Source organism: Protopterus annectens, chromosome 8.part1, assembly GCF_019279795.1.
Source record: "Protopterus annectens isolate FY-2018-M chromosome 8.part1, PAN1.0, whole genome shotgun sequence".
NCBI classification, from domain to species: Eukaryota; Metazoa; Chordata; order Ceratodontiformes; family Protopteridae; genus Protopterus; species Protopterus annectens.
This window is the reverse complement of record NC_056742.1, coordinates 91,830,850-91,857,713: the sequence shown is the minus strand read 5'-3', so window position 1 is coordinate 91,857,713 and position 26,864 is coordinate 91,830,850. Positions and strand designations below refer to the sequence as shown.

The window sequence follows — 26,864 nt, the reverse complement described above, 5'->3', positions numbered from 1 at the left end:
TTTCCCCTTTAGACCCCACTCTCCTTTTTTCTGTTGTTAGAGTCCCCCCCCCCCCCCCTTGGGGTAGTGGTTAGGCCTGTCTCTTTATAGTATTGTTTTATATATATATATATATATATATATATATATATATATATATATATATATAATTTTTGTGTTAAGTTTTTTGTTATTTATAACTGTTGTAGAGGTATTGTATTGTTAGTTCTAGTGCGTGTGTGTCTGTGTTTAGTGTTTTAAGCACTAGTTTAACTTCCCTTAGTATCTCTTCCATCATGTCTAAAGATACCAAGGTTTCAGGTTTCAAGAAGTGACTCATGCTGTCAGAAGATGTCTCTGACAGACGGTCACACTTCTTGTGTTTATTGTTTGGGCCCCCTACACCTGCAGGACTCTTGTTCGGTCTGTCATGCTTTCAGTCCGAGAGTCCTGCAGGAGCGTAGGAATAAACTCATTTTGAGAGGCTTGTTAAAGCCTGAAGGATCCCCGGCTAAGCCTTCGTCGGGGAAATCCTTAAAGCCCGCCAAACCGTCGGTACCTGTTCGGAGCCGACGCCGAGCGGAGCTTCTGCCTCCTCATCGGTTCCGGCCTGAACCAACACTTCCAGACCTCAGTCGGCTCCGACTTTGCTATCGGAGCCTTCTCTGAGCCGAAAGCGTTTGAGATCCCCCTCCTTAGAGTCCGTTCGCTCGGCTCCCAGGTCCCCATTACTACAATCGGAGCGGAGCCATAGATCCCATTCCTCTCTGTCCTCCAGGCTATCTGACCATGACTTAGACAGGGTGGTCAGTAGGCTCCTTAAGTCGCAGGCACTGGCCAAAATGTTGACTAGCCCTTCTCAACAGACTGTGGCTATCCCTGTTTCTTCAACAGTTCCTCCTCCGACTCTACTACCGTGTTCAGAGCCGGTGCTTTTTGGGGCTCGAATCGTCAGAACGTCGGAGCCGATGCCCCACCCTTCGGCTCCTTCTTCGGCTCCGATCTCTTCATTGGTTCCATCCTTGGAGGGATCCGGGCACCGAGACTCCCTCGTCTGCTCCAAGGGGGCGAGTGGCATCGGACCCTTGTCCGACCCCGTTCTCCCTCTCGGGGCCTTGGCGCAGGTGAGCTTGGCCCCATCGGCCTCGGAGCCGTCCCTCTCGGTGCCGGGAGGGGTTCACGTCTCTTCAGAGCGGGGACCATCTTCTCTGCCTGATAGGGGGCGACCCCTTCGGCTCCCCCCCCCCATAGTGCCTGCGCCAGTCTCTGTCCACCCTCCTGACCCCAAGCGTAAAAAACAAGCGCTCCAGGTAGCCCCATTGGGTGTATCTTCCTCTTCCGAGGCCTCCCCTGATCTCTCAGAGGAGCCCCCTCAGAAAAAAAAAATGTAAGAGGAAGCATGTTGACTCCCCCGTCAGTCACCTCTGACCCCGACTTGGAGGATTCGGAAGGGTCCCCAAGGTCCTGTCTGAAGATGTCTCCTTTTCAGACATCCTTGAGATCCTTAAGCAGAGGGGGAACTGGACCGCCCTCAACCCTTCCAAGGATGAGTCTGTGTATCTGGACACGTTTGGTTCTCGCCCTTCCACCTCCTGGGTGTCGCCGCCTTTCGACCCGCTCATGGAAGTAGTGGCTCGGAAGGCGTGGACGGCCCCGGACACAGTGGAACCAACTCCATGCAGGCCCACAAAATTCATTACAGCCCCGTCCGACAAACAGTTTCTTACAAAGGGTGTCCCTGTTGATGCCATGGTGGTTGCAGCAGCCACTAAGAAGGAGTTGGCTGACCCTTCAGTGCCTGTCCATCCACCTAATAAAGAATCTAGGACAATGGACAGGTACGGGAAGCGGATATTCTCTTCAGTGACCTTTTCCATGCGGTCGCTGAACTATCTGTGCCATTTCACCCGCCTTCAGAGAGATCTCCTTAAGGAACTGGGTGATACCCTTCAGGATCCATCTGCTGCGGGGTCTCAGGAAAAGATTAACTCCCAGCTGGCGACCCTTAATTCTATAGTCAACTCCTCCATGCGGCTCATTTCTTATGCAGCCGATGGGGCGAGTAGAGCCGTAGGCACAGGCGTGGCTTTGAGAAGACATGCCTGGATGCGGTTATGTAACTTTGCTGACCCCTTTAAGGCGTCCTTCACCAATACCCCCTTCGATGGTTCGGCTTTGTTCGGACCACAGGTGAAGGATACCCTTACCAGGTGTGAGCAGGAAGGCAAGACTCTCTCTGCCATGGGAGTCCGTTTTTTTACTCATTCTAGACCATACCCTAAAGGTCAGAAGAGTGGGAAAATGTGGTTTTGCAAACCCCAAGGAGTCGTGCCTGACACACGTGGCGAGTTTCCCTCCAGGGGCAGAGGAGGGAACAACAACAGACGCCGCCTGAGGGGCAGAGGGCGTCCGCAAAATCAGGGTAGCAGGGAATCTTTTTCTGACAAACCCTTTCAGCACCCCTGAGGGGCTGCCCGACTGTCCACTCCCGGAGGCAGTCGTGCGAAGATTGTCACTGTACCCAGAAGCCTGGCGACTCCTCACACAAGACAAATGGGTACAGTCTATCATATCTGAGGGTTACAAAATCCCCTTTGTCTACACCCCCATGCAAACAAACAGGTCCCTTCCAGATGTTCCACCCGGTCTAAGGGAACAAGCAGTACTAGAAATTTCAAAACTGCTAGAAAAAAGAGCAATCCAGCCAGTCCCAGCAGACCAGCAAGGATCCGGGATTTACTCCAAGTTCTTTTTGGTACCAAAGAAAACAGGGGACTGGAGACCCATTTTGGATCTCAGCAGGTTAAACAAATCTGTTCAAAGAACGAAGTTCTGGATGGTCACGCTTCAGTCCATTCTACCCTTTTTGGGTCCGGACATTTGGATGTGCTCCATAGACCTTCAGGATGCGTACTACCATATCAGAATGAACAGACGCTCCAGGAGGTTTCTCCGCTTCCGGCTGGGAGCCAGTTACTATCAATTCAGAGCCCTGCCCTTTGGTCTCACCACAGCCCCCAGGGTGTTCACCAAATGCATGGCAGTGGTTATGGCTCACCAGAGACGGCGAGGATTCCAGGTGTTTCCATATCTAGACGACTGGCTTCTAACTGCTTCCACCAGGCATCAGCTAATCCGAGCCAGGGATTATACCATCCAAACTTGCTCAGAGCTAGGTATTTCCATAAACTTCGAAAAGTCTGCGTTGTCGCCTTGTCAATCTATAACCTTTATAGGTGCCATATTAAACACAAAAGAACTGTCGGCAAAATTTCCATTAGAAAGAGTATTAGACATTCGCCGACATGTTCAAACGTTACTACAATGCAAGAGAATCCAAGCCAGATTTGTACTGAAAACCTTGGGTCTCATGGCAGCAGCAATCACATTACTTCCCCTGGCTCGTTTTCACATGCGGATTCTTCAATGGATGCTTTTTACCCAATGGTCTTTTCAACAGCTTCCGATGTCTCGCAACATAATAATCATCCAATCGTGCAAAGACCACCTTTCTTGGTGGATGGTCTCCCCTCAAGTTTTTCAGGGCAGACCGTTAGTGCTTCCTCCTCCTGTTGCCACGGTGACAACAGATGTGACAACAGATGCTTCCCTGATCGGGTGGGGGGGGGGGGCATTTTCAGAGCAGGACTGTCTAGGGCACCTGGCAACCCCTAGAGTGCCATCTGCACATAAACGTCTTGGAGATGAGAGCGGTACTTTTAGCGTTGCAAGCTCTTCAGGACGCTCTACCTACCGGGGCTATTGCAGTTCAGACGGACAATATGTCGGTAGTGTGGTACATCAGCAAGCAGGGCGGAACCAGGTCCTATCCCTTATGTCAAGAAGCACTCAGAGTCTGGCAGTGGGCGATCTCCTCTCAACGGTTTCTGATGGCAACGCACATCCCCAGGAAGTCCAACGTCATAGCGGACAGGCTAAGCAGAGCAATCCTTATGCCTCACGAGTGGTCTCTCAATCAGTTAGTAGCGAACAAAATTTTCCGCAGATGGGGTCAACCTTGCTGTGACCTTTTTGCAACCCCTCTCAACAGCAAATGCAGCGACTTCTTCACTCTCTTCCCCCTCCCAGGCCATTCCCCCGGAGACGCTCTAGTTCACGATTGGCCCCGGGGTATGCTCTGTGCATTCCCTCCTTTTCCCTTAATTCCAAAACTGATTCAGAAAGCGACCGCTTTGGGATCCAGGATGATCCTCATTGCTCCTTACTGGTCTCGACAAATTTGGTTCCCATTCCTGCATAGTCACCTGCTGGAGCAGCCCTGAAATCTGGACCCAGTGCCAGACCTCTTGATCCATCAGTCGGGCGGGCTGCACCAATCCCTTCACTCTCTCAACCTCACAGCTTGGTTGCTCCACTTCCAACCTTAGCCAGGTTTCCACATGTTTCTCAGCCAGTGCACGAAATCATACTTACTTCGCACAAACCTTCTACTAGAAAGACTTATGCTAGTAAGTGGAAATGTTTTTCTTTCTGGGCAGAGGCTAGGAAGATAAACCCCTTTACAGCCCTTGTCCATAATGTTCTAGACTTTTTGGCGGAACTTTTTCGAGCAGGTTCCTCAGCTGCCACCATTAGGGTCCAATTGGCTGCTATCGCAAATTTTCACGTTAGCCTATCAGAGTCCAGTATCATGTCCCACAAACTTTGTAAGGCTTTTCTTAAAGGGACTATGTTACTTAGACGCCCCGGTTAAAGATCCCCCCTCCGTGGGATTTGAACTTGATATTAACTTCATTGATTCTCCCTCCTTTTGAACTTGCAGCTTCTTGTTCCTTAAAGTTACTCTCCTGGAAGACTGTCTTCTTGGTAGCCATCACCTCGGCCAGAAGAGTATCGGAACTTCAAGCCCTTTGTGTTCTCCCTCCATATCTTATTTTTCACAAAGATAGAGTTTCACTCGGGACTAATCCTTCCTTTTTGCCCAAAATACCCTCAGAGACAAATCTCAGTCAGGCTATTGATCTTCCTGTCTTTTTTCCTAATTATTCAAACAGAGCTGAACAAAAGTTACACTATTTGGACGTTCACAGGCAGTTACGCTTTTATCTGGATAAGACCAAACAGTCAAGAAAATCAGATCAACTCTTCCTGTACTATGCTGAGGGGAAGCAGGGCCTGTCAGTTTCTAAGGTAACCTTGTCCAGGTGGCTGGCCTCTATTATTACCTTGATCTACCAACTGAGACATAAAGAACTTCCTTCAAAACCAAAAGCTCATTCCACCAGAGCATTGGCTAAGTCGGTAGCTTTTCAGGCTAGACTTCCAGTGGAATCTATTTGTGCTGCAGCAACATGGGCCACTCCTCATACCTTCATTTTGCATTACAAGTTGGTTATGGCCTCCAGGAGTCGAGCTGATTTTGGTTCCACTGTGCTCAAGAGTCTGTTTCGATGAGCCACCCAGGGCTAAGGTGCTAGGGACGCTGTCCCATCCAGCAAGAATGAAGGCGAGATAGACAACTTAACATTAAGAAGTTATGTACCTACCATAACGTTCCATGTTAGTTGCTTCATCTCGCCTTTTTTCTTGCGTCCCACCCTCCATCCCCCTAGCCTGGTTAGGACCGAGAAGAATCCCTTTTGAGGCCTTGTTTTTAGGTTATATCCTCCTCTGTTTGTAGCACTGTAGGTAAACCTTTGGTGGGAACTAGTGTGTTTTTTCCATGGTGTTAGTTTTTCCAAACGAGATCTGGATATCTAACGCCTAGCACTGTGGGATAAGAGGAGGCCTCGAGCCGGTAAATAGCTCTCGAGCTTTAGTAAAAGGCCGAGTCGGAGCCGAGGATCGGCTCCGAACCCATCCAGCAAGAAAGAAGGCGAGATGAAGATAACTAACATGGAACGTTATGGTAGGTACATAACTTCTTATTCCTAGTCTTTGTTTTTTTTTTTTTTTTTTATCCTTCAAAAGGTATGCTTGCCTTTTTAGTCAAGAAGACAAAAATCGCACAATACTAAGCCATGGCAACAGGACACTGATTGCAGATGAACAAGAGAGATGACTGAAAAAAATACATTCAATGTCTAACTGAACTACCTTAGCCTGGAATTACTCCTGGCATCTCATGCTTGTCATCCTCTTAGGTGAGTAGTGTTTTGTTTTCTTTTTGTCAGAAGGCGAGCAGAAGTATGACTGAATTTTGTTGTGATGCGATAGGCAACTTTCAGATTGCTTCATGTTTTCCTGTGTTGCAGGTTTAGATGCCCGTGGATTCCTATTTGGTCCCTTGTTATCACAGCGACTTGGAATTGGCTTTATCTTAGTAAGGAAAAAAGGGAAACTCCCAGGTCCCACAGTGTCGTGCAGTTATGCACTGGAATATGGAACGGTATTTGTATTTATTTATTTATTTATTTATTTATTTTTTTTACATTTCTAAAGTATTTTTTTTTTCTATCTAGGTAACTTGCAGTGTTCCCTAATGGTTATCAGAGCAGCTTAACAACCTAGTAGGCACAGGCTGTGTTGCTGCTAGAGCAAAATATTTGAAGTGCCATCTTAGAGTGTACTTTACTTTTGCATACCAGTGTACTTTGATGTAGGAAATAACATTATCGCATCACCTCTGATCAAATATTGGTGTTAAGCATCATTTCCTTGAGACCGACATCATCAGGGTTAAAGGTCATGCCTAGTTTGCATAGAGACCTTAGATGTTACTTTTGCATTCTGGTTTGACCATGCTTACAAGAGGTCAGGGATAAAACACTCGGATAAGAACAGAAAAGAAAGGAAATTATCTTGGGGAACATCTTTCTCCACTCATTCTCCATCTACTGGTTATAAGTTTAGAAGAGTGGAAGAAGTGTTCAAGTGTCCTGTGGTAAAGAGAACCACTCCACCTTCAGATTTTAGAAATTCTCATTAATTGATGTTCTTCATGTTTCACTGTTGCAGTCATTACACTGGTTATCCTGCTGGCAGGCTACCCTCAGTCAGCCTGAATTCCAAAGTCTAGGTCCTGCGTCGGTTGCTGTTGCCTCTTCCCTGACGTCAGTGTGCCAGAGGTATAAAAGATGTAGCCGACGCCATTTTCTTCAGTCGTTCTTTCCGCTCAGTGCCCGAAGCATAAGCAGTTCGCAAGTGCAAGTCGGCCGACTCATGAGATTTTCGGGTTCGAATTTCAGATCCGAAGTCTTCATTAAAAGCTAAGTACCCCGTTGGGGAAACTTTTTTCTTGCTCCAGACAGATGTCAGAAAAAGTTAATAATTGTATTTCTTGTGGGAAGCAAATACCTCATAAGGACTTTCATTCTTACTGTATTCCTTGCCTAGGCCCTGACCACGACGTTGCTAGTTGCCGGTTTTGTGCTAGATTTAACCAACGCACTATTAAGCGTCAGTACGATTTTGCATTACACTATTTTGGCAGAATATTTAATTATACGATGTTGTCGGACAGCCATCCGACTACCAGAATTCGCAAGAAACGCAAAGAAAAAGAAAAGGACAGGCATCCAAGGTCCAAAACCGACGACGAGGCTTCTTCTAAGCCAGTTGCCAGTTCTCAGTGAGGCGCCTTCGCAGCCCCTGACGCCCGCTACTTTAGACCCGCAGGCTGCTACCGACTACCACGTGGAGTCGCCTAGGCCTCTGGAGGCTCAAGGTATTGGACCTTTGGAGACTATTCCCTCAGATGGGTCCGGAGCCACTGAGCAGGCATCAGCTTCTGAGGGTGTTTTCAGACCAACTCAATTATACATTAAAACGACTTCAGCTTCAAAGGCAAAGACTAAAGCACCCTTAAAGACAAAGAAACAAGTACAACAGCCTCATGGACAGGTCTTCATGCCCAAAAAACAGATGCTCAAAATGGCCGAAGACTTGATTACTTTGATCAGGGGTTCCCATCCCCCACCTGATAAAAGGCCTAGGCAAGAGACAGAATATGAATCTTCAGATCAGGTTTCCATTTCATCTGATTCCTCTTCTGATCAGGAATACTCTCTTCCTCCCTATGAGGATTCTGATGCTGAAGAGTCTATCCCTTCAGCCTCTCCTTGAAGATTACTCTTTTGGGGAAACCTTGCAGACCATGAGGGAGCATTTCCACTGGGAGAGCCAAGATTTTTCAGAATCTAAGAAAAGGCTCAGAGACTTCCTTTTACTACCACAACACAGGCCCCTAGCTATTCCACATGTGTTAGACATTGTTGTTGATGTATTTTCAGAGTCCAGTCTGACCCCTGACTCCTTACCTTCAGCTCCAGTTAAGTCGGACAGGTACTACAGGGTTCCTGACTCTCATAAATTCCTTTTCAAAAACCCTGCTGCTGACCCAGAAACTATCTCTCAGGGTCCCAAAGGGGTCAAGGCTTCTGCTGCAGAAAACCCTACCCCCTCTGACAGGGATTCTATGGCATTGGACAGATGGGGGAAAAAGAATTACACTACCGCTACCTTGGCTATAAGGGCTTTAAATTGTCAGTTTCATATGCTCAAATATCAGCAATATATTATGTCACTACTTAAACAGAAAATGTTGACAAATTCTGAATGTGCAGAAAATAAAGAAATGCAGGATTTATTGCATGCAGCTGAACAGATTGGAAAGCATACTTTGCAATGTGGTTTTGATTCTTTGGAGGCCTCCTGCAGAGCCACTGTTACGGGTTCTGTCATCAGGAGGCATGCTTGGTTAAAGGAACAAAGTCTGCTTGATCATGTCAAAGCAAAATTATTAGATGCCCCATTACAGCATGATACTTTGTTTGATGTTAAAGCAGAAGAGGTATTAAAGAAAATGGAGGACAAAGCTAAATCTATGCAAACGGTTAAGGATTTCTTATAGGTTCAGCCTCCAAGATTTAGCAGACACTGGCCTACAAAGAATTGGTCCTTTCCAGTGTCAGACAGACCACAAAGGGGCAGATACAGACGCCCAAGAGGCAGATCCCAGCCCCAAGGTTCGTACAGGTCTAAACAATGGGGTGCCTTTACCTCCAAAAGTGGAGAAGACAAATCACAGCCATACAGGAAACAGTCCCAATGACTTCCCCCTGCCTGCACCAAGCACTTATCTTCTGGCAGCACCTTTAGGGGGAAAACTAGCACTTTTTTCTCAAAACTGGCACATAATAACCCAGGACAAATGGGTCCTAGACATAGTGTCACAGGGCTACAAGTTTCACTTCCATACCCTGCCAAGGACAAACTGTTGGCCAGACCTGCCAAAACATCACTGGGCAGAGGCACAAAAGCAAGTCTCATCCCTCATGGACATGAGGGCCATTCAACAAGTACCAGAGCAAGAGCAGGGACAAGGATTTTATTCAAGACTGTTCTTGGTACCAAGAAAGGACAAGACCTGGAGACCAATACTGGACCTATCTATTCTAAATACATTTCTGGATATACCAAAATTCAAAATGTTGACTCTACAGCAACTTCTGCCCATGCCGAGCAAGAAGGCTTGGCTTGTGACTTTAGACCTAAAAGAGGCATACCTGCATGTCCCAATCAGACAAACATGCAGAAGATACCTCAGATTCACAGCTGGCTCAAGGCATTACCAATTCTCTGCACTGCCCTTTGGCTTATCTACTGCGCCCAGGGTCTTCACAAAGTGCCTGGCACCAGTAATTGCATTCTGCAGACAAAGAGGAATACAAATATATCCTTACTTGGATGACTGTCTCATTCAAGCCGAGAATAAGGACATTTCTACTACAGCATCTGGCGTTTGTAAAGAGATTCCTAACAGGCTTAGGGTACACAATCAACGAAAATAAATCAAAACTAGTACTCTCTCAAGAGATAATATTCCTGGGTGCAAGCTTAAATACAACTGCCCAGATGGCTTATCTCACGCCAGACAAACAAAGGCAATTGACTACCTATTTCAACCTGTTGGCAACAAAGGCCCAGTTGTCTGCAAGAAAAATTCTGCAGGCTTTGGGCTTCATGGCATCCTGCATTCTACTAATTCCATATGCGAGACTGCATATGCGGAAACTTCAATGGTACCTAAAAAGTGTTTGGACTCAACATTGCCACAGCCTGGAAACAATAATTACCCTCATTCCCTGCCTGCAACAGGAGTTTCGTTGGTGGGCGAAGGCTTGTCACCAGAACAAGGGACAGCCATTCACATTTACCCCCAGCCAGGCAGACGTTAACAACGGATGCATCCGATTATGCCTGGGGGGACCACATGGCAGGAAGATGTATTCAAGGCACATGGTCTGCAAACCAAATGCATCTACATATCATTCAAAAAGAGATGCTAGCTGTTCAGAATGCCCTGACAGCCTTCAAGGACCTACTTCATCCGCGACAGCTACTGATAAAGACGGACAACACCACGGTCATGTGGTATATAAGCATGTAGGGAGGCACTCATTCTTTACCCCCTTTGCAGACTAGCCATGACTTTGTGGGACACAGCATTGACTTACCAAGTACATCTGCAGGCACAATTCCTGCCAGGAAAGATAAATACTCTGGCAGACTAAGCAGAAACCTCATGGATCCCCACGAGTGGAAATTGGATCCACAAGTTTTCAGCATGATAACAAGGACATGGGGATGCCCGGATATAGATCTATTTGCCTCTCCTCACAACTACCAACTAAAAAGATTCTGCACAAGGACTTATCACAGACAAGCATGGAAAGTGGACGCCTTATCTTTCAGCTGGAAAAGCTTAGCAGTATATGCCTTTCCTCCACTGCCTCTCCTCCTCAAGGTACTCCTAAAGGTCAGACAAGAGAAGCCAAAGATGATACTGATTGCCCCAGACTGGCCCCGCCAGCACTGGTATCCAATCCTAAGGATCTTGTCTCAATTCCCGGCTTGGACCTTGCCTCAAATACCTCATCTACTATCCTGACAAAAATATCAGATCCTGCACAGCCAACTAAAGACCTTAAATTTGGCAGCATGGCGGATAATGTAGTGATACAAAATGCACCTCTCACTAAAGCTGTAATGGATGTCATTTTGGAGGCCAGAAGGCCTAGTACCAGAAAATCTTACGCTGGAAAATGGAAGAGATTTTGTGCTTGGAACCAGGCACAAGGAATTGACACAGCTGTACCAAATATTCCTCAGATTTTGCAATACTTAACTGTGAGGCTGGGCAAAGGCCTATCCTTTCCATCAATTAAAATTCATGCCTCTGCCATTTCGGCTCATTACAATACAGAGCCACCAATCTTTTCTCATCCCTTGTTAAGGCAGTACCTCAGAGGAGCCAAAAACTTAAGGCCTCCAAGGAGATCACCAGTACCAGCATGGGACCTCAATTATGTTTTGGAAGAACTCACCCTGCCTCCTTTTGAGCCAGACGCTACAGCTGATATAAAGTTTTTATCTTGGAAAACAGCTCTGCTCCTAACAATAACCTCTGCAAGATGAGTCTCAGAGCTACAGGCACTCATGGCTGTGGAATCTTTTATCATTTTTTATCCAGACAGGGTTTCTCTGAGGACAAACCCGACATTTATGCCTAAGGTAGTGTCCAGTGTGGCCCTTAACCAAATGATTCATCTGCCTACTTTTTATCCAAACCCACAGAATAAGGGGGAGAGAATTCTGCATTCTTTGGACGTACACAGACAGCTACACTTCTACTTGGACGGAACCAAAGCTTTCAGAAAGACAGAGCAACTACTAGTGGCATATGCTGCAGGATCACAAGGAAAGGGTATCTCAAAGCAGACTATTTCAAAGTGGATAGGCCATTGCATTCGTTTCTGCTATTCACAACATGGCAAGCCAGTGCCTAAGGGCATTAGGCCATATTCAACCAGAGCAGCAGCCTTTCTCAGGGGAGTACCAACCAAAGACATTTTAGAGGCTGCTACCTAGAGTTCAGTGCACACCTTTACAAAGCACTATCATTTACCACTTTATTCTAAATCCAGGGCAGGCTTTGCCACTGCAGTTCTGCAGGGCCTCATAGCCGCTCCTAATGCTATTTAGCTCCAGCCTCCCAACCTTAGCTTTGGGATTCAGCACAAGTGTAATGACTGTAACAGTGAAACATGAAGAACATAGTACAGTTGTGTGCACTTACCATAAATGTAGATATTCGAGTGTAATCACTGTTGCAGTCCAGGTTACCCACTCACCATCCCCTGTATCTTTGCTGCAACTTACCTGCACTTCTCTAATCTGTACAACCTATGTGGTGTATTTGCTTGTAGATGAAGGTATTATATATTTTGGTGCATGCATGTTTTATTGGCATATTTTTAGCCTACCCTTTTGGGGGCACCTGACATCTGGGGCAAGAAAAACTGAAGAAAATGGCGTTGGCTGCATCTTTTATACCCCTGGCACACGGACGTCAGGGAAGAGGTGACAGCAACCGACGCCAGACCTAGACTTTGGAATTCAGGCCGACTGAGGGTAGCCTGCCAGCAGGATAACCCAAGTGTAATGACTGCAACAGTGAATACACTCGAACATCTACATTTATGGTAAGTGTACACAACTGTACTTTTTTGAGTATCTGCCTAACAAGTATAAGTGGACTGAAAGCATTTTTGTCTGTTTGGATGTTGAAATACATAGTATTTTGTCCTCTTCTTACATTTCCTTGGACCTTGGATATCAAGATTGTGATAGCAAAGGTGCTAGTACAGGCTATACATGCTGTTGTTTAGCATATCTTTGTCCAAGGGCCCTCCCTTTGTTTTAGGGTCAGGCTGAGACTTCTCAATGTCTGAAAGCTTTCACTGAACTTTTTTCAGGTTCCCCTCCTACTGAAGGCATGATCTGAAGTAGTTAACTTCATTTATCTGCAACCTTTGGGTATTCGGATCCATAACGGATCTGAGCCGGCAACATTTTCCAAGCATCTGCTCCAAGCTCCTCCCCTTACCCATAATCTCTCACATGTCCTAACTTCCCCCAGATCTCATTTGCTGTTTTATGCGTATGCATTGTGGTGTCTTTAGCTAGTTGGGTATAGTAAGTAGAATTTTTTTCTGATATATTTAGTGTGTGTGTGGGGGTGGGGGGGATAATTAACCCTTTCTTCCCCTTCGCTGTTCGTTGGTTTTTCTGTTAAAAAAAAAAAAAAAAAAAAAAAAAAAAAGTTAGTAAGGTAGTATAGTAGGCCTAACCCAACTTTAGTGTGCGCGTGTGTGATAGTTTGGATTAACGTTTGGCTGTGTGGATTTTTGTTATGGCTGAGCAGCCAGAATCAACATTCAAAAAATGCACAGTGTGTGGCCACAAGCTTTTACCGGCTGATGGCCACACTCTGTGTGTTATTTGTCTGGGTGTTCCCCAGCTGGCCCTACCTTGTGTGTGTGCAGGGTTCAACCCTCTGGCCTTAAAGGAAAGGAAGGCAAAGCTGGTAGCTAAGGGCCTTCTACCGGTCTCTGCGATAGACACGGCAACCTCGACTCCAGTAGCTGATCAACCCCCCCCCCCTCAGGCTGGGACTCGACCTCCCACTAAGCCTACTGAAGTGGGACTAAAAGTAAGGAAAAAGAGAAAAAAAACAAGGACAAGAGAGGGGGGATAGGCACCGCAAGCGATCTCCAGAGCGGGAGCCCTTCCCTAGCCCACCTACAGAAGTAATTAGAACTACCTTTCCTCGGCTCCATTCCCAGAGGTTCTCCCCAGAGCCGACTGAGCCCTCGAACCCGAGGCCTTCTTCGAGGTCGTAGCACCGACCAGCCAGATCTGAGTCGGTCACCTCCTCGTGTTCGACTCAGAGTCTGTTGGAGCTAGATAGGGACAGGATGATGCGGAGGTTCATTCAGACCAAGATCCAAATGGGAGTCTTGCCAGGCCCTTCTCTGGTCAGAGAGGGGACCTCCATGCCCTTCTTCTATCCAATCTCTCCTTTCCCGATTCGACCTGCGGTTTCGGGGTTTATGGGTCTGAGGACCTCGGAGCTGGGGGGTTCGGTGCCGACGGTTCCTCCAACCTTGACGCCGGCCATTACCTTGAGTTTCTCAGATCAGACCTGGTCGGATCCAAGCAACTCTCGGGGCCGAGAAAGGCGAGTCGGATCCAAGGGAACAAAGGTGTCTTCGGCTCCGACTTTGTCGGATCCGAGCCATTCCTTTTGTACCCTGGCTACATTGGCCTCAGCTCTGATCCTCATGGCGCAGCCGGGGAGAGCTTCCTCCTTGTTGGTTGCTAAGGAGGTGCGCTCTCCTTCGGTGTTCGACGTGGTGGAGAGGGTTCTCTCCCAAGGATTAGGACCCCAGCCCATTGCCTTGGACTCTGCCCAGGCTTCCGTGGATTTGGTCACGACTCCCATCAGCTTGTCCCAGGGACAGCCTGTGCTAGAGGACCCCCCAGGTGGATCCCATTGTGGAACCCCCCGTGACTTACAAACCATCTTCAGCGAGTCCCACTGAAGAAGGTCCCCATAAGCATTCGTGTGAAAGGAGGCAGATGGATGCCCCCTTCACAGAAGGTACTGTCTTAGATGAAGGTGAGGGTTCCCCCAGGTCACCACCTGAGGATGTCTCCTTTGGAGACATCATGGAGATCCTCCACCAGAGGGGAGGTTGGTCGGCCCCAAAACCCTCTATGGATGAGTCAGTATTCCTGGAGGCCTTTGGCATGGGCCCATCTACATCCTGGGTGTCCCCTCCTGTGGATCCCTTACCGGATCTCATTACCACGTGGGCATGGAAGGAGCCTGACACCACAGAGCCAATACTTAAATGCCTGGACAGGATCCTCTCTCCTCCCACAGACAGGCCTGGTACAAGGGATCCCCGGTGGATGCTGTGGTGGTTGCAGCTGCCACCAAAACAGAACTGGCACAGGAAAGTTCTTTGGTCCACCCTCCGGACAAGGAGTCTAGGGCAGTGGATTGATTTGGGAAGCGAGTCTTTTCTTCAGCGATGTTTTCTATTTGAGCGCTGGTTTATTTGGCACACGTCATACGACTTCAGCGAGACCTAGTCACAGAGTTCGCTGTGTTGCCCCCAGAGTCTTTGTTGCCAGAGGACAAGAAAATGTTGAGTCTAAGATCTGTTTCGAATACGTCCATGCATCTTCTTTACCATGCCATGGAAGGAGTGGCTAGGGCGGCTGCGACCGGCGTAGCTATGAGGCGACACGCTTGGCTCGGATAATGTCAATTCATGGACCCCTTCAAGGCGTCATTCACAAATGCTCCCTTTGATAGTTCTTCCTTGTTCGGGAAGACAGAATGTGACACCCTGGTCCAGAGTGAGGAGGACGGGAAGACTCTGTCTGCCTTCAGAGTCTGCTTCTCTAGCCCTCAGAGGTTTTTTTTCTAGGAATCAGAGAGGGCAAAAGAAGATGTGGTTCTGAAAATCTCAGTTTTCCCGGGACACTCAGGACACCTTGTCCCCTAGAGGCAAAGAGGGACAAGACAGATGCTGCCCCAGAGGCAGGGGGGGGGGCTTGGAACTTTAGGTCTAGGGAGACCTTCTCGGACAGATCCACACAGCAACGCTGAGGGGTTGCCCGATTGTCCTACTCTGGAGACAGTCGAGGGAAGATTGTCATTGCATCTAATGGCTTGGGAGTCCATTACGGCAGACCGTTGGGTGCTCCCAATAATATCCAGAGGCTACTCCATCCCATTTGTTGCCTCACCCATCCAACCAAAGCCCCCCCCAGATGTTGCACCCAGTCAAAGGGAGGCCACAGCGCAAGAAATTTCAAAGCCGCTTCACAATCGGGCCATCGAACCGATCCCCCCAGGTCAGTCCGGATTAGGCGTTTACTCCACGTTCTTTTTAGTGCCAAAAAAGACTGGGGACCTTAGGCCCATATTGGACCTGTCAACCCTGAACCTGACCGTAGCCAAGCAGAAATTCCAGATGGTCACCTTGCAGTCCATTCTACCTTACCTCCGAGAATGCGACTGGATGTGCTCGTTAGACCTCCAGGACGCTTACTACCATATCAAAATTCACAGAAGCTCCAGGAGATTCCTTCGATCCGGCTGGGAGCCAGTCATTTCCAGTTCAGAGCCCTACCCTTTGGTCTCACCACAGCCCCCAGGATGTTCACCAAGGTTATGGCAGTTGTAACAGCTTACCTGAGGCTTTAGGGAATTCAGGTGTTTCGTTACCTAGACAATTGGCTCCTTGCTGCTGCCACCAAACATCTTCTTTGCATGGCCAGAGACTCCTTCCTGCATCTTGCAGTCAACCTAGGGATTACCATCATCTCCAAGTCCTGCTTGAACCCGACAAAGACCTTGGGATTTATAGGGGCATGGCTGGGCACTCTACAATTGCAAGTCTTTCTCACACTAGACAGGGTACAGAGCCTACGGGCCCATGCTGCCAGTGGTGAGCGATGTTCTCCGAGCCCTAGGCTCCATGGCTGCAGCAGTCTCAATTCTTCCCTATGTGCGCGCCTTCACATGCGGGTGCTTCATTGGACCCTGGCAGTACAGTGGTGTTGGCTAGACTTCCCCGTGGACTGTCCAATAAGAATCAGCAGAGCCTGCAGGATGTCTCTTTTCTGGTGGCTCCAATCGCCAGACATCTTGGCAGGTCAACCCTTCATAGCACCCACAGCCCAGGCCACAGTGACCACAGACGCCTCCCATCTCGGGTGGAAGGGGCACTCTTTGGGGAGGACGGTCCAAGGCACGTGGTCCCAGACCGAGACCAGATTACATATCAGTGGTCTGGAGATGAGGGCAGTGCTTTTAGCGTTGCAAGCCTTTCACGCTGTTCTTCCCGTGGGACGATTGCAGTTCAGTCCGACAACATCTGTTGTCGTGTACATTAGTAAACAAGGGGGAACCAGATGTTACCCTGTCTGTCGCGAGGCTATGAGAATGTGGGAGTGGGCAATCTTCACCAGTCGGTTACTGTATGCTTACCCTCCGTTACCTCTCATTCCGAAGTTTCTTCAGAAAGCTTGCCAACTGGGGTGCAAAGTGATCCTCATTGCCCCGTTCTGGCCTCGTCAGGTGTGGTTCCCCTTCCTCTGGTCTCATGTTCTAACTCCTCCTCGGATTCTGGATCCTTGCCCAGATCTTATCTCTCATCCCTCTGGCATCTGTCCACCTGACCAGGACAGCCTCAAGCTGACGGCTTGATTGCTCCAATTCCCCTGATTGCTAGGACTCCCGGTCTGTCATCTTCAGTAAAGACTATTCTGGTGGCATTCCACAAAGCTTCCACTAGGAATTTTTATCACAGCAAATGGAAACGCTTCTCTTTTTGGGCTTCTCAGAGGAGCCTAGATCCCTTTACAGCCCTGGTTTCTGCAGTGTTTAGAGTTTTTGTCCAATATTTTCCAACAATTGGCTAGTTCCTCCATGGTAAAAGTACAACTGGTGGCCATCTCTAATGTTCATGTCGGCGAAAATATGAATGCTCTGGCCTCTTTGAGACTGTGTAAAGCTTTTCTGAAAGGCACCTTTCTTTTATTCCCTCCAGTTAAGGATTCAGTCCCTCCTTGAGACCTTACCCTAGTTCTGCAGGCGCTATTTGCTCCCCCCTTCGAACCAGCAGCATCAGTAGATTTGAAATTCTTATCCTGGAAGACAGCTTTCCTAATTGCCATTACTTCAGTCAGGAGAGTTTCTGAGATCCAAGCTTAGTCTGCCGTGCCCCCTTACTTGATCTTTCATAAAGACAAGGTTTTGCTCAGTACGAACCCTTCTTTCTTACTGAAAGTTGCCCCTGAATCAAATATTAATCAGACTATTAACCTGCCTGTTTTCTTTCCAAATTTTCAGAACAAGGGTGAATATAAACTGCATTTGCTAGATGTTCGTAGACAGCTTTGTTTCTGTTTACATAGGACTAAACCCTTTCGTAAGTCTGACCAGTTATTCATGTCCTTTTCTAGACCCTTTTTGGGCAAAGCCATGTCTAAGGTCTCCTTAGCTAGATGGGATTATACAATGTATACTGCAAGTCTATAAGGACAAAGGTCTGTCCCCGCCTGGTCCTGTTAAAGCTCATTCTACTAGATTTATGGCAACTTCTGCTGCTTTTTGGTCTAGGGTTTCACTGTATGATGTCTGTGCAGCAGCAACCTGGGCAAGGTCACATACATTTATTTCTCATTATAAGTTGGATTTGATCTCTAGGGGGAGAACATCCTTTGGCTCTGCAGTGCTCAGGAATATCCTTCCATGAGGTCCTCCCAGGAGTTTTTGGTAGCAGGGGACTTTTTCCCACAGGTTGCAGATAAATGAAGTTAACTACTTCAGATAAAGAAGTTATGTACTCACCATAATGTTCCATCTGAGTAGTTATACTTCATTTTCTGCAACCGTCCCGCCCTCCTTCCCCCGAACCTGTTCTAGGTTATTGCTTTTATTGAGTTGCTGATAGTTTGGATAGTGGCAAACAAGTTCTGAGGGAAGGTAGGAGATGTGAGGGATTATGGGTAAGGGGAGGAGCTTGGAGCAGATGCTTGGAAAATGTTCCCGGCTAGGATCCGATATGGATCCGAATACCCACAGGTTGCAGAAAATGAAGTATAACTACTCAGATGGAACGTTATGGTGAGTACATAACTTCTTTTCCGACAGATTTCTAAATCAGTATCTGTGAACTTGTTGATACTTGGAGGATTCCTGGCCAAGTAGTCTATGCTACCTGTGTCACTGGTAGGTGGTATCAGTGCTCTTGATCTTGGGGTTTGATGGTTTGGTGTAGATGTTAGGCCCAGCATATCTAGTCCTAATAATCAGGTTGCCAGGACTGGGATTCGCGTTCCTCAGGTTTCGTTGTCTTATTGTTTATTCTGGGGTTGAACTGAGCTTCAGTGCTGGTAGTCAGGGCAGGGCCACAAAGTTGTCATTCTTTGTCTTGGCTTTGATATCTTCTTGTTTAGGTGCCAGAGTCTCAGTTTTGTCTACCTCTAATTGGTGTCAGAGCAGACCAGAGCTATGTCATTTATCCATTGGATGGAGTTGGCTCATAGCCACTGCACAGCTTTTTGCCTCCGCTGCAGCTACAAGCCCACTGGTAATTGCTGTCTCGTATAGCCTTCCTGGGCAGGACAGAGTGACCTGTGAGACCCTTCAGGATGTCTGTGGCAGATCTGGAACATCATCGGTTTTCTCCTGTTTGGACAAGTCCCTTCCAATGCAAAGAAGAAAAAGCAAGTGAAAGAGGAGGCAGTTGGACTCCCCTCATGAAGTTTGTCATTCCAGGCACTGAGGATGAGGGCTCAGTTTCTGTATCACCCTTCCTCCCAGATGATCCCAAATTTAGTGAACGTTTGGATTTGATGAGGCAAATTGTGGAAGTGATCCACAGGTTCTCCTTCCTTTCCTTAATACATCCTGCTAGAGGCCTTCCCATCTCGTAGTAGTTTTTTTTTTTTCTGTTTCTCCCAGTTGACAAGATGGTGTGGCTGGGAGTGCAAATTGCATGGGAGAACACTGATATTTTGGCAGCTGTTCTAAAGAAACTAGTATGATCATTGAGCCAACCAGACCTGATTCTCTCATTATGTTTGCGATCCTTAAAAAGGTTCCCATTTCACGAAATAATGATCTCATCCTGTTCTTTCACTCTGAAGGCAATAAACTGTACATTTTACATGCCGTGGTTTCAGTAGGAGATGGCTAACTAGATGTGATTGTTGGAGTAGGTGACAGACAGGACTTGAAGGCCTCAGCTGGGAACTCTCTTGTGTTTCAAATCTCATCATGCACTTTGTTCACAGTTTACCAAATGGTGTGGTGATGTGGCATCATACCTGGTTGTTCCTTATTAACCTTATAGGGGACACAAATACTTTTGTGAATGCTTCCATTGACAGTATAGTTAACTCCCTTGGAGAATATGGAGAAAGAAGGCAAAACTCTCTCAGCTATTGGAATGAAATTTCAGCCAAAGTCTGTTTTGTAGGACATAATGGATCCTGCATCATATGTGGTTCAGGCATAGCCAATAGTGGCAGCAGGACAATAGAGGATCTTTTGGAATCCATAGGCACCATGCACCACAGCAACTTTCATAGTGGCTGCCAGACCAGTGGCAGATATAAGCAGCAGGAGGGATTCCATAGTCCACCACTTCCCAATGGAATCACCATGTTCACTGAAGGCTTATCTGACTCTGTCTGTAAACATTTGGGGATCATTTGTCCCACTACCTGTCCACATAGATGGCCATCACCCAGGAGAGATAATAATAATACACATAGGTTATACTGTACCAATTATCACCATAACCTGACCCCCATTTATCTTGCCCTGCTGGATGTCTAGCCCCACCAGAGGAGTACAACAAAGAGGTGTTATCTCTTTGCCAAAAAAAGCCACCCAAGAGGTCTCACCAGATCAGAGCAATGTAATTTTTACTCCTTTTGTAAAGAACAGTAGAAAACCAAGAACCTCAGACCTCTTCTCTGCCAGAGTGATCTCAGTCATTTTATCCCAAAATGTTCTGTTGCATGGTAATGCTGCAGTCTATATTTCATTGCCTGTTAAAAGATAACTGAATGTGCTGTTTGGACTTTTGTGACGCCTATCTTCACTTAAAACATGCAAAGGAATACATGAGGTTTCTGCTGTCCTTATAGGAGACAATCATTTCCAGTCCCAAATACTCCCAATTTATCTGACTTCATTTTCACTTCCCTGGGCGTTCAGCGATTGTCTGTGGTAACAGTGAACCAGAGGTTGCAAGGAGTGAATGTTTTCTTTTATTTGGATGGCTGGTTTTTGGCCACTCCAACAAGGATCAGTTTACTGTTAGCTTTTTAGTCCATAGGTAAAACAGTCAACACCATAATGTTTGCATATGGAGCCTGCTCAGAGGTTTGAATTCATTGGATGCATACTTGATGCCATATCATGCAAGATATTTCTTATTCTTCAGGCAAGCAGGCTGCTGTCACTACAGAAGTCAGTATGGCACCTAATACAGGTGCAGTCAATTTTAGCATCATATTGTCTCGGGCTTTGGGGCTCACAGAGGCTTTTGATTGTTTGCTGTCTTGCCCATTTTTACATGATTGTGCTTCAGTGGATCTTAGAAGGTCAGTGGTGCCAGCTGAATTAGTTGTTGAGGATTTCTGTTATTTGCAAGCAGCACTTGCAATAGTGGTTGCTTATCCTGATTGTGGCTCTTGGGAGTTCCTTCCAGCCTCTGATCCCTGCAGTGGCCATACCTGGGATGCCTTCACCTTATGATGGAGACAGTTATCAAGGGCAGGCAATTCTAAGTGCTTGGTCATAGACTGCATGTCATTATGTTGTAGATTAAAGTAGTCTTCTTGACTCTTCAGGAGTTTCAAGGTATCTTTCTTGGGGTCTGTTAGCCTCTTGCTTCTTTGAAGAGCTGTAAGTCATTTTTAAGAATCATGCTTCCCAGAAGATGTCAATTAAAAGAGTCTGTTAGCATTGACCCCCATTCAAACTTATTGCCAGGGCAGAAGTGAAATATGTATCTTGGAAGAATGTATTGTGCCAGTTAGATTCACTGGCAGAATTTTTGAATTGCTGACACTGTACATAAATCCAGCTTTCTTAATTTTTCTCAAGAAGATAGTTTCCTTGTACTCCAGTCCATTGCTAATGTAGCCACCGAGACCACTCTAAATTGCTTGTTTTCTTTCCAGAATGTTCTAACAGAGCTAAGTAAATGCTTTATTGTATGGATGCGCATAAGCAGCTAGCTTTCATTCCATCTTGAAAGAACCAAATTAATTACAAGAGACTCCTAGTCATTTGTAACATTCTCCAACAAAATATTGGGGTTCAGAAATTCAAAGGTTGTTCTAGCCAAGTAGTTTAGTTGCATTCATTTCTGTTATCGAAGGCATGGCAGGTCCTTGCCATCAATACGTAAAGTTTATTTGACCAGGGCAGTCTCTGCCTCCTAGGACGTCTTCAGGAATGCATCAGTGGATGATATTTTTGCAGTAGCTACATGGGTTTCTCCGAATGTTTTCACAAAACACTATAATCTGGATATGAACTCTATCCTATTCTTTGTTCAGGCCCCAGTTACTAGAGGTATTACCCAACAGGATGAAGTCAGTGAGGATATACCTGATCATTTATTTTCCTTAATGGTAGATCTGAAGTAGGCACTTCATTTGTCAGCAACCTTTGGGATACGGATCCGAGCTGGCAACTTCTGCCACAGCATAGATCCGAGCTCCTAGCTCCTCCCTTTACCTATAATCCCCTGCCAACCCTGACTGACCTCAGATCTAGTTTGCCGCACTTCAAGCTACAAGCTAGGTTCCTGAGCTCCTGGTTGATCGAAACTTTGTGAGAAAAAAATTGCTATTTTCTTCCTTTTTTCTTTTGCTGTAAGTGAGAGTGAGTGGTTAGGTACCCTATAGCCCTTTTTAGCTAACTAAATTTTATTTTTTTTGTGATCCTTTTTCTCCTCCCTTCCTCGCTGGTCGTAGTGTGTGTGTGTGGTGTGTATAGGGGCCTAATGAGTGTGTTTTCCCTTTATTTAAAATGTCAGAGGCCCCTAAAGCCATTTTTTCTAAGTGCACCGAGTGTGGCCATAAGTTTTCACCGGTGGATGGCCACACTCTGTGCGTTAGGTGCCTTGGGGTTGAACAACTCTCCTCTGGATGCGCGATTTGCGCGGCGTTCAACCCCAGGGCACTTAAGGACCGGAGGTCGAAGCTGATTCTGGCAGGCCTTTTGCCCCCAGATCAGGCTCCGGCCTCCGGTACTTCTGTGGCCGCTATCCAGCCCTCGGTGGCGGCCACTCCTGCCCCCCTCCCTTCGGTCGGAACTCAACCTCCCACTTCGGCTCCGGAGGAGAGAGAGGCCAAGAAAGACAAGCGGAGAGAGAAGCACCATAAACGGCGGGCCGAGGACTCCTCCTCGGCCCCGCCTGCCAAACGGGCTTCTCCCTCCAGGGCTTCTGGATCGCCTCCTCCTCGGATCCGATCCCCTTGCTTCTCACCGGGACCCGAGGAGGGGGTGGACCCGGTGCTCGTCGAGGTCATCGAGGCGGCACTCCAGGCCTGCCTCGGTGGCCTCTTCGAGGTCCATTTATTGCATGTCAGATGCAGACATGGACCGGAGGATGAGGAGGTTCATCCAGGCCCAGCTGCAGATGGGAGTGCTCTTGCCCCCCCCCTCCGGGGGGGGGCTCGACCCCATTATTTGCTCCAATCGCTCCTTCTCCGACCCGTTTTCCGGGTTCGGAGCGTTCGGAGCCGAGCTGCGTTGGATCCGAGGGGTGGGTCGGAGCCGACAGTGCTGGGCACTTCAGCTCCAACTGTTCCCTCGAGTTTGTCGGATCCAACCTCTCGGAGCCGTGGGCCAAGCTTCGGATCCGAGGGATTCGGTGTGCCTTCGGCTCCGTCCTTGGAGCACGCTGGTCCTTCGGATCCGATGGTCTCTGTCCCAGGTCCGGTCCCCGCTTCGGATCCGGGTGGGAGTCGACTCTCGGATCCTATCGAGGGCGGCTCCCCCTTGGCTTTCGCTGCGGTGGAGAGGGCACTGTTGAGTGCATCTGGACCTCCGGTCCTAGCTTCGGCTCCCCCCTGCACTCCCTCTCAGCTGGTCCAGGCTCCCATCACCTGGCCTTTGGGGCAGCCTACTTCAGCACCTCGGGGTGTTCCTTCATGACTTTGCTGGTGAGACTTCCGCGGACAGCCCCCCCCGAGGAGGTTCCTCACAAGTCTAAGTGTAAGAGGAGGCACGTGGACTCCCCCGAGTCCCTTACGGAAGATACGGACTTTGATGAAGGGGAAGGCTCCCCAAGATCACCCCCCGAGGATATCTCCTTTGGAGACATCATGGAAATGCTTAGGATCAGGGGGGGTTGGTCTGCCCCCAAGTCTTCCTCCGATGAGTCCGTATTCTTAGAGGCGTTCAAAGCAGGGCCATCTACCTCTTGGGTGTCCCCCCCCCCGACCCCCTGGTGGACCTTATTGCCACCAGGGCTTGGAGGGAGCCGGACACTGTAGAGCCAGTCCCCAAGCGTCCGGACAGGATCTTGAGTGCCCCCGCAGAAAGAACCCATTGGAGCAGAGGTCCCCCTGTGGATGCCATGTTGGTGGCGGCGGCCACCAAGAGAGAGTTGGCTCAGTAGAGCCCCACGGTCCACCCACCGAGCAAGGAGTCTTGTGCGATGGACCACCTTGTGAAGCGGGCCTTCAGTTCAGCAACCTTCTCGATGAGGGCGCTGAACTATATGGCACACGTCATCCGGATGCAGCGGGATCTAATAAAAGAATACGCTGCCTCCCCCCCAGAGTCCATGTTGGAAGGGGACAAACAACTGTACTCCTCCCGAATGTTCACTCTACGGTCCATTTCTAACACCTCTATGCGGCTTTTCTCTCACGCCACTGATGGAGCCGCTAGAGCTGGTGGAGTCGGCCTGGTCATGAGGCGACAAGCCTGGCTCTGACATTGTGACTTCTCCGAGCAAGGAGTCTTGTGCGATGGACCGCCTTGGGAAGCAAGCCTTCAGTTCAGCAACCTTCTCGATGAGGGCGCTGAACTATATGGCACACGTCATCTGGATGCAGCGGGATCTAATAAAAGAATATGCTGCCTCCCCCCCAGAGTCCATGTTGGGAGGGGACAAACAACTGTACTCCTCCCGAATGTCCACTCTACGGTCCATTTCTAACACCTCTATGCAGCTTTTCTCTCACGCCACTGATGGAGTCGCTAGAGCTGGCGGAGTCGGCCTGGTCATGAGGCGACAAGCCTGGCTCTGACATTGTGACTTCTCGGAACCCTTTAAGGCGTCATTCCCGAATGCCCCCTTTGATGGTTCTGCTCTGTTTGGCAAAACCATTCGCGACTCTTTAGTCCAGAGCGAGAAAGATGGGAAGACGTTGTCTGCCGTCGGAGTCCGCTTCTCTGCTCCCCAGAGGTCCTTTTCCAAGAACCAAAAGGGTCAGAAGAAGATGTGGTTCCAGAAATCGCATTAATCCCAGTCTGCTCCGGATAACCAGTCCTCTTGTGGCAGAGGAGGACAGGGAGGACGCCACCCTAGAGGCAGAGGGGGTCCCAGGAATTTTGGGTCCAGAGAACCCTTCTCTGAGAGGCCCACGCAGAACCCCTGAGGGGTTGCCCGGCTGCTCCACTCTGGAGGCAATCGGGGGGCGTTTTTCGAGGCACCTAGCAATGTGGGAGTCCATAACAACAGATCGCTGGGTGCTTTGCATCATATCCAGAGGTTACCAAATTCCCTTTATTGTAACCCCCAAAACCAGAAGCCTCCCCGACATACCACCCAGTCAGAGGGAGGCGGCTGCTACAGAAATTCAGCAGCTTTTACAAAAAAGAGCCATCCAACCCATCCCCCCAGATCAGCTCGGATCAGGGTTTTACTCCAGGTTCTTTCTGGTGCCAAAAAAGACGGGGGACTTGAGGCCCATCCTCGACCTCTCTCTTGAACCTGGCAGTACCCAAAGAAAAGTTCCGGATGGTCACGCTGCAATCTATTCTCCCCCTGTTACGGGAGAACGATTGGATGTGCTCGATAGACCTCAAGGATGCGTACTATCACATTCTAGTGGACAGACGCTCCAGGAGGTTTCTCCGCTTCCGGCTGGGAGCCAGTAACTTTCAGTTCAGGGCCCTCCCCTTCGGTCTCACCTCAGCCCCCAGGGTGTTCACCAAAGTCTTAGCGGCAATAGCGGCCCACCTGAGACTCCAGGGAATTCAGGTCTTTTCGTACCTGGACGACTGGCTCCTTACCGTCCCTACAAGGCATCTGCTCTGTTCATGCAGGGATTACTTCCTCAGTCTTGCTCCACGTCTAGGATTGACAGTCAACATGGCCAAGTCCTTTCTGGCTCCTACACAGGTAATAGATTTCATAGGGGCTAGACTGGATTCCAAACTATTGCTTGCTTTTCTGACTCCAGATTGGCTTCAGAACCTGAGTTTGCATATACAGGCCATCCTCCAACTTCAAGCTCCACCGGTGGAATTGGTCCTGAGGGTTCTAGGGTCCATGGCAGCAGCAATTTCTCTGCTGCCCTTGGCCCGTCTGAATATGAGGGTCCTGCAGTTGACCCTTCAGGTGCAATGGTCCCTGTCTTGCAACCCTCTGTACCATCCCATTCCCCTAAACAGGACTTGCAGAAGGTTGCTCGTGTGGTGGCTCCAGTTCCCGAGCCTCCACACTGGACGTCCATTCTCGATGCCTCTTCCCATTGCCACAGTGACCATGGACGCTTCTCGCCTGGGGTGGGGGTGGGGGGGCATTATTCAGGCAGAACGGTCCAAGGCACATGGAACGACATAGAGACCTCCTTGCATATCAATGTCCTAGAGATGAGGGCAGTGCTTTTGACGTTGCAGGCACTTCACGACCTTCTTCCGATTGGGACGATTGCGGTACATACGGACAACATGTCAGTGGTCTGGTACATCAACAAACAGAGAGGAACCAGGTCTTATCCTCTTTGTCGCGAGGCCATGAGAGTGTGGGAATGGGCGATATCCACCAACCGCTTTCTCACTGCAACGCACATTCCGGGATGGTCCAACATCCTAGCAGACAGGCTCAGTCGTACAATCCTGATTCCATACGAATGGTCTCTCAATCCTCTAGTAGCAGAGCGAATATTTGCCCAATGGGGGCAACCCTGTTGCGATCTTTTTGCCTCTCCCTCAAATACCAAATGCAACAGTTACTTTGCCCTAATCCCCCCTCTGGGAGGAGTCCCCGAGAGACTCTCTAGTACATGCTTGGCCTCCCGGTCTTCTTTACGCTTACCCTCCACTGCCCCTGATGCTAAAACTTTTACATAAAGCCAGTCGGTTGGGGAGCAAGATGATCCTCATTGCCCCATTCTGGCCTCGTCAGACTTGGTTCCCGTACCTATGGTCTCACCTAATTCATCCGCCCTGGATTTTGGATCCTCTTCCGGATCTCATTACTCACCCCCTGGGTCTTCCGACCCCCAACCTGGTCAACCTCAAGCTGACGGCTTGGTTGCTCCAGTTCCACTCTTGATAAGGACTCCCG

At 48.4% G+C, this 26,864-nt stretch overlaps 1 protein-coding gene across 2 annotated transcripts in view; it reads left to right on the top strand.

The window, feature by feature from the left end:
- Positions 1-26,864, top strand: part of APRT (adenine phosphoribosyltransferase) — a 670,278-nt gene that overhangs the window by 313,099 nt on the left and 330,315 nt on the right. For both annotated transcript variants that reach the window (XM_044081700.1, XM_044081701.1), the window contains exon 3: positions 6,195-6,328. In XM_044081700.1, coding sequence (XP_043937635.1) covers positions 6,195-6,328 — 134 coding nt within the window. The remainder of the gene's footprint in view (positions 1-6,194; positions 6,329-26,864) is intronic.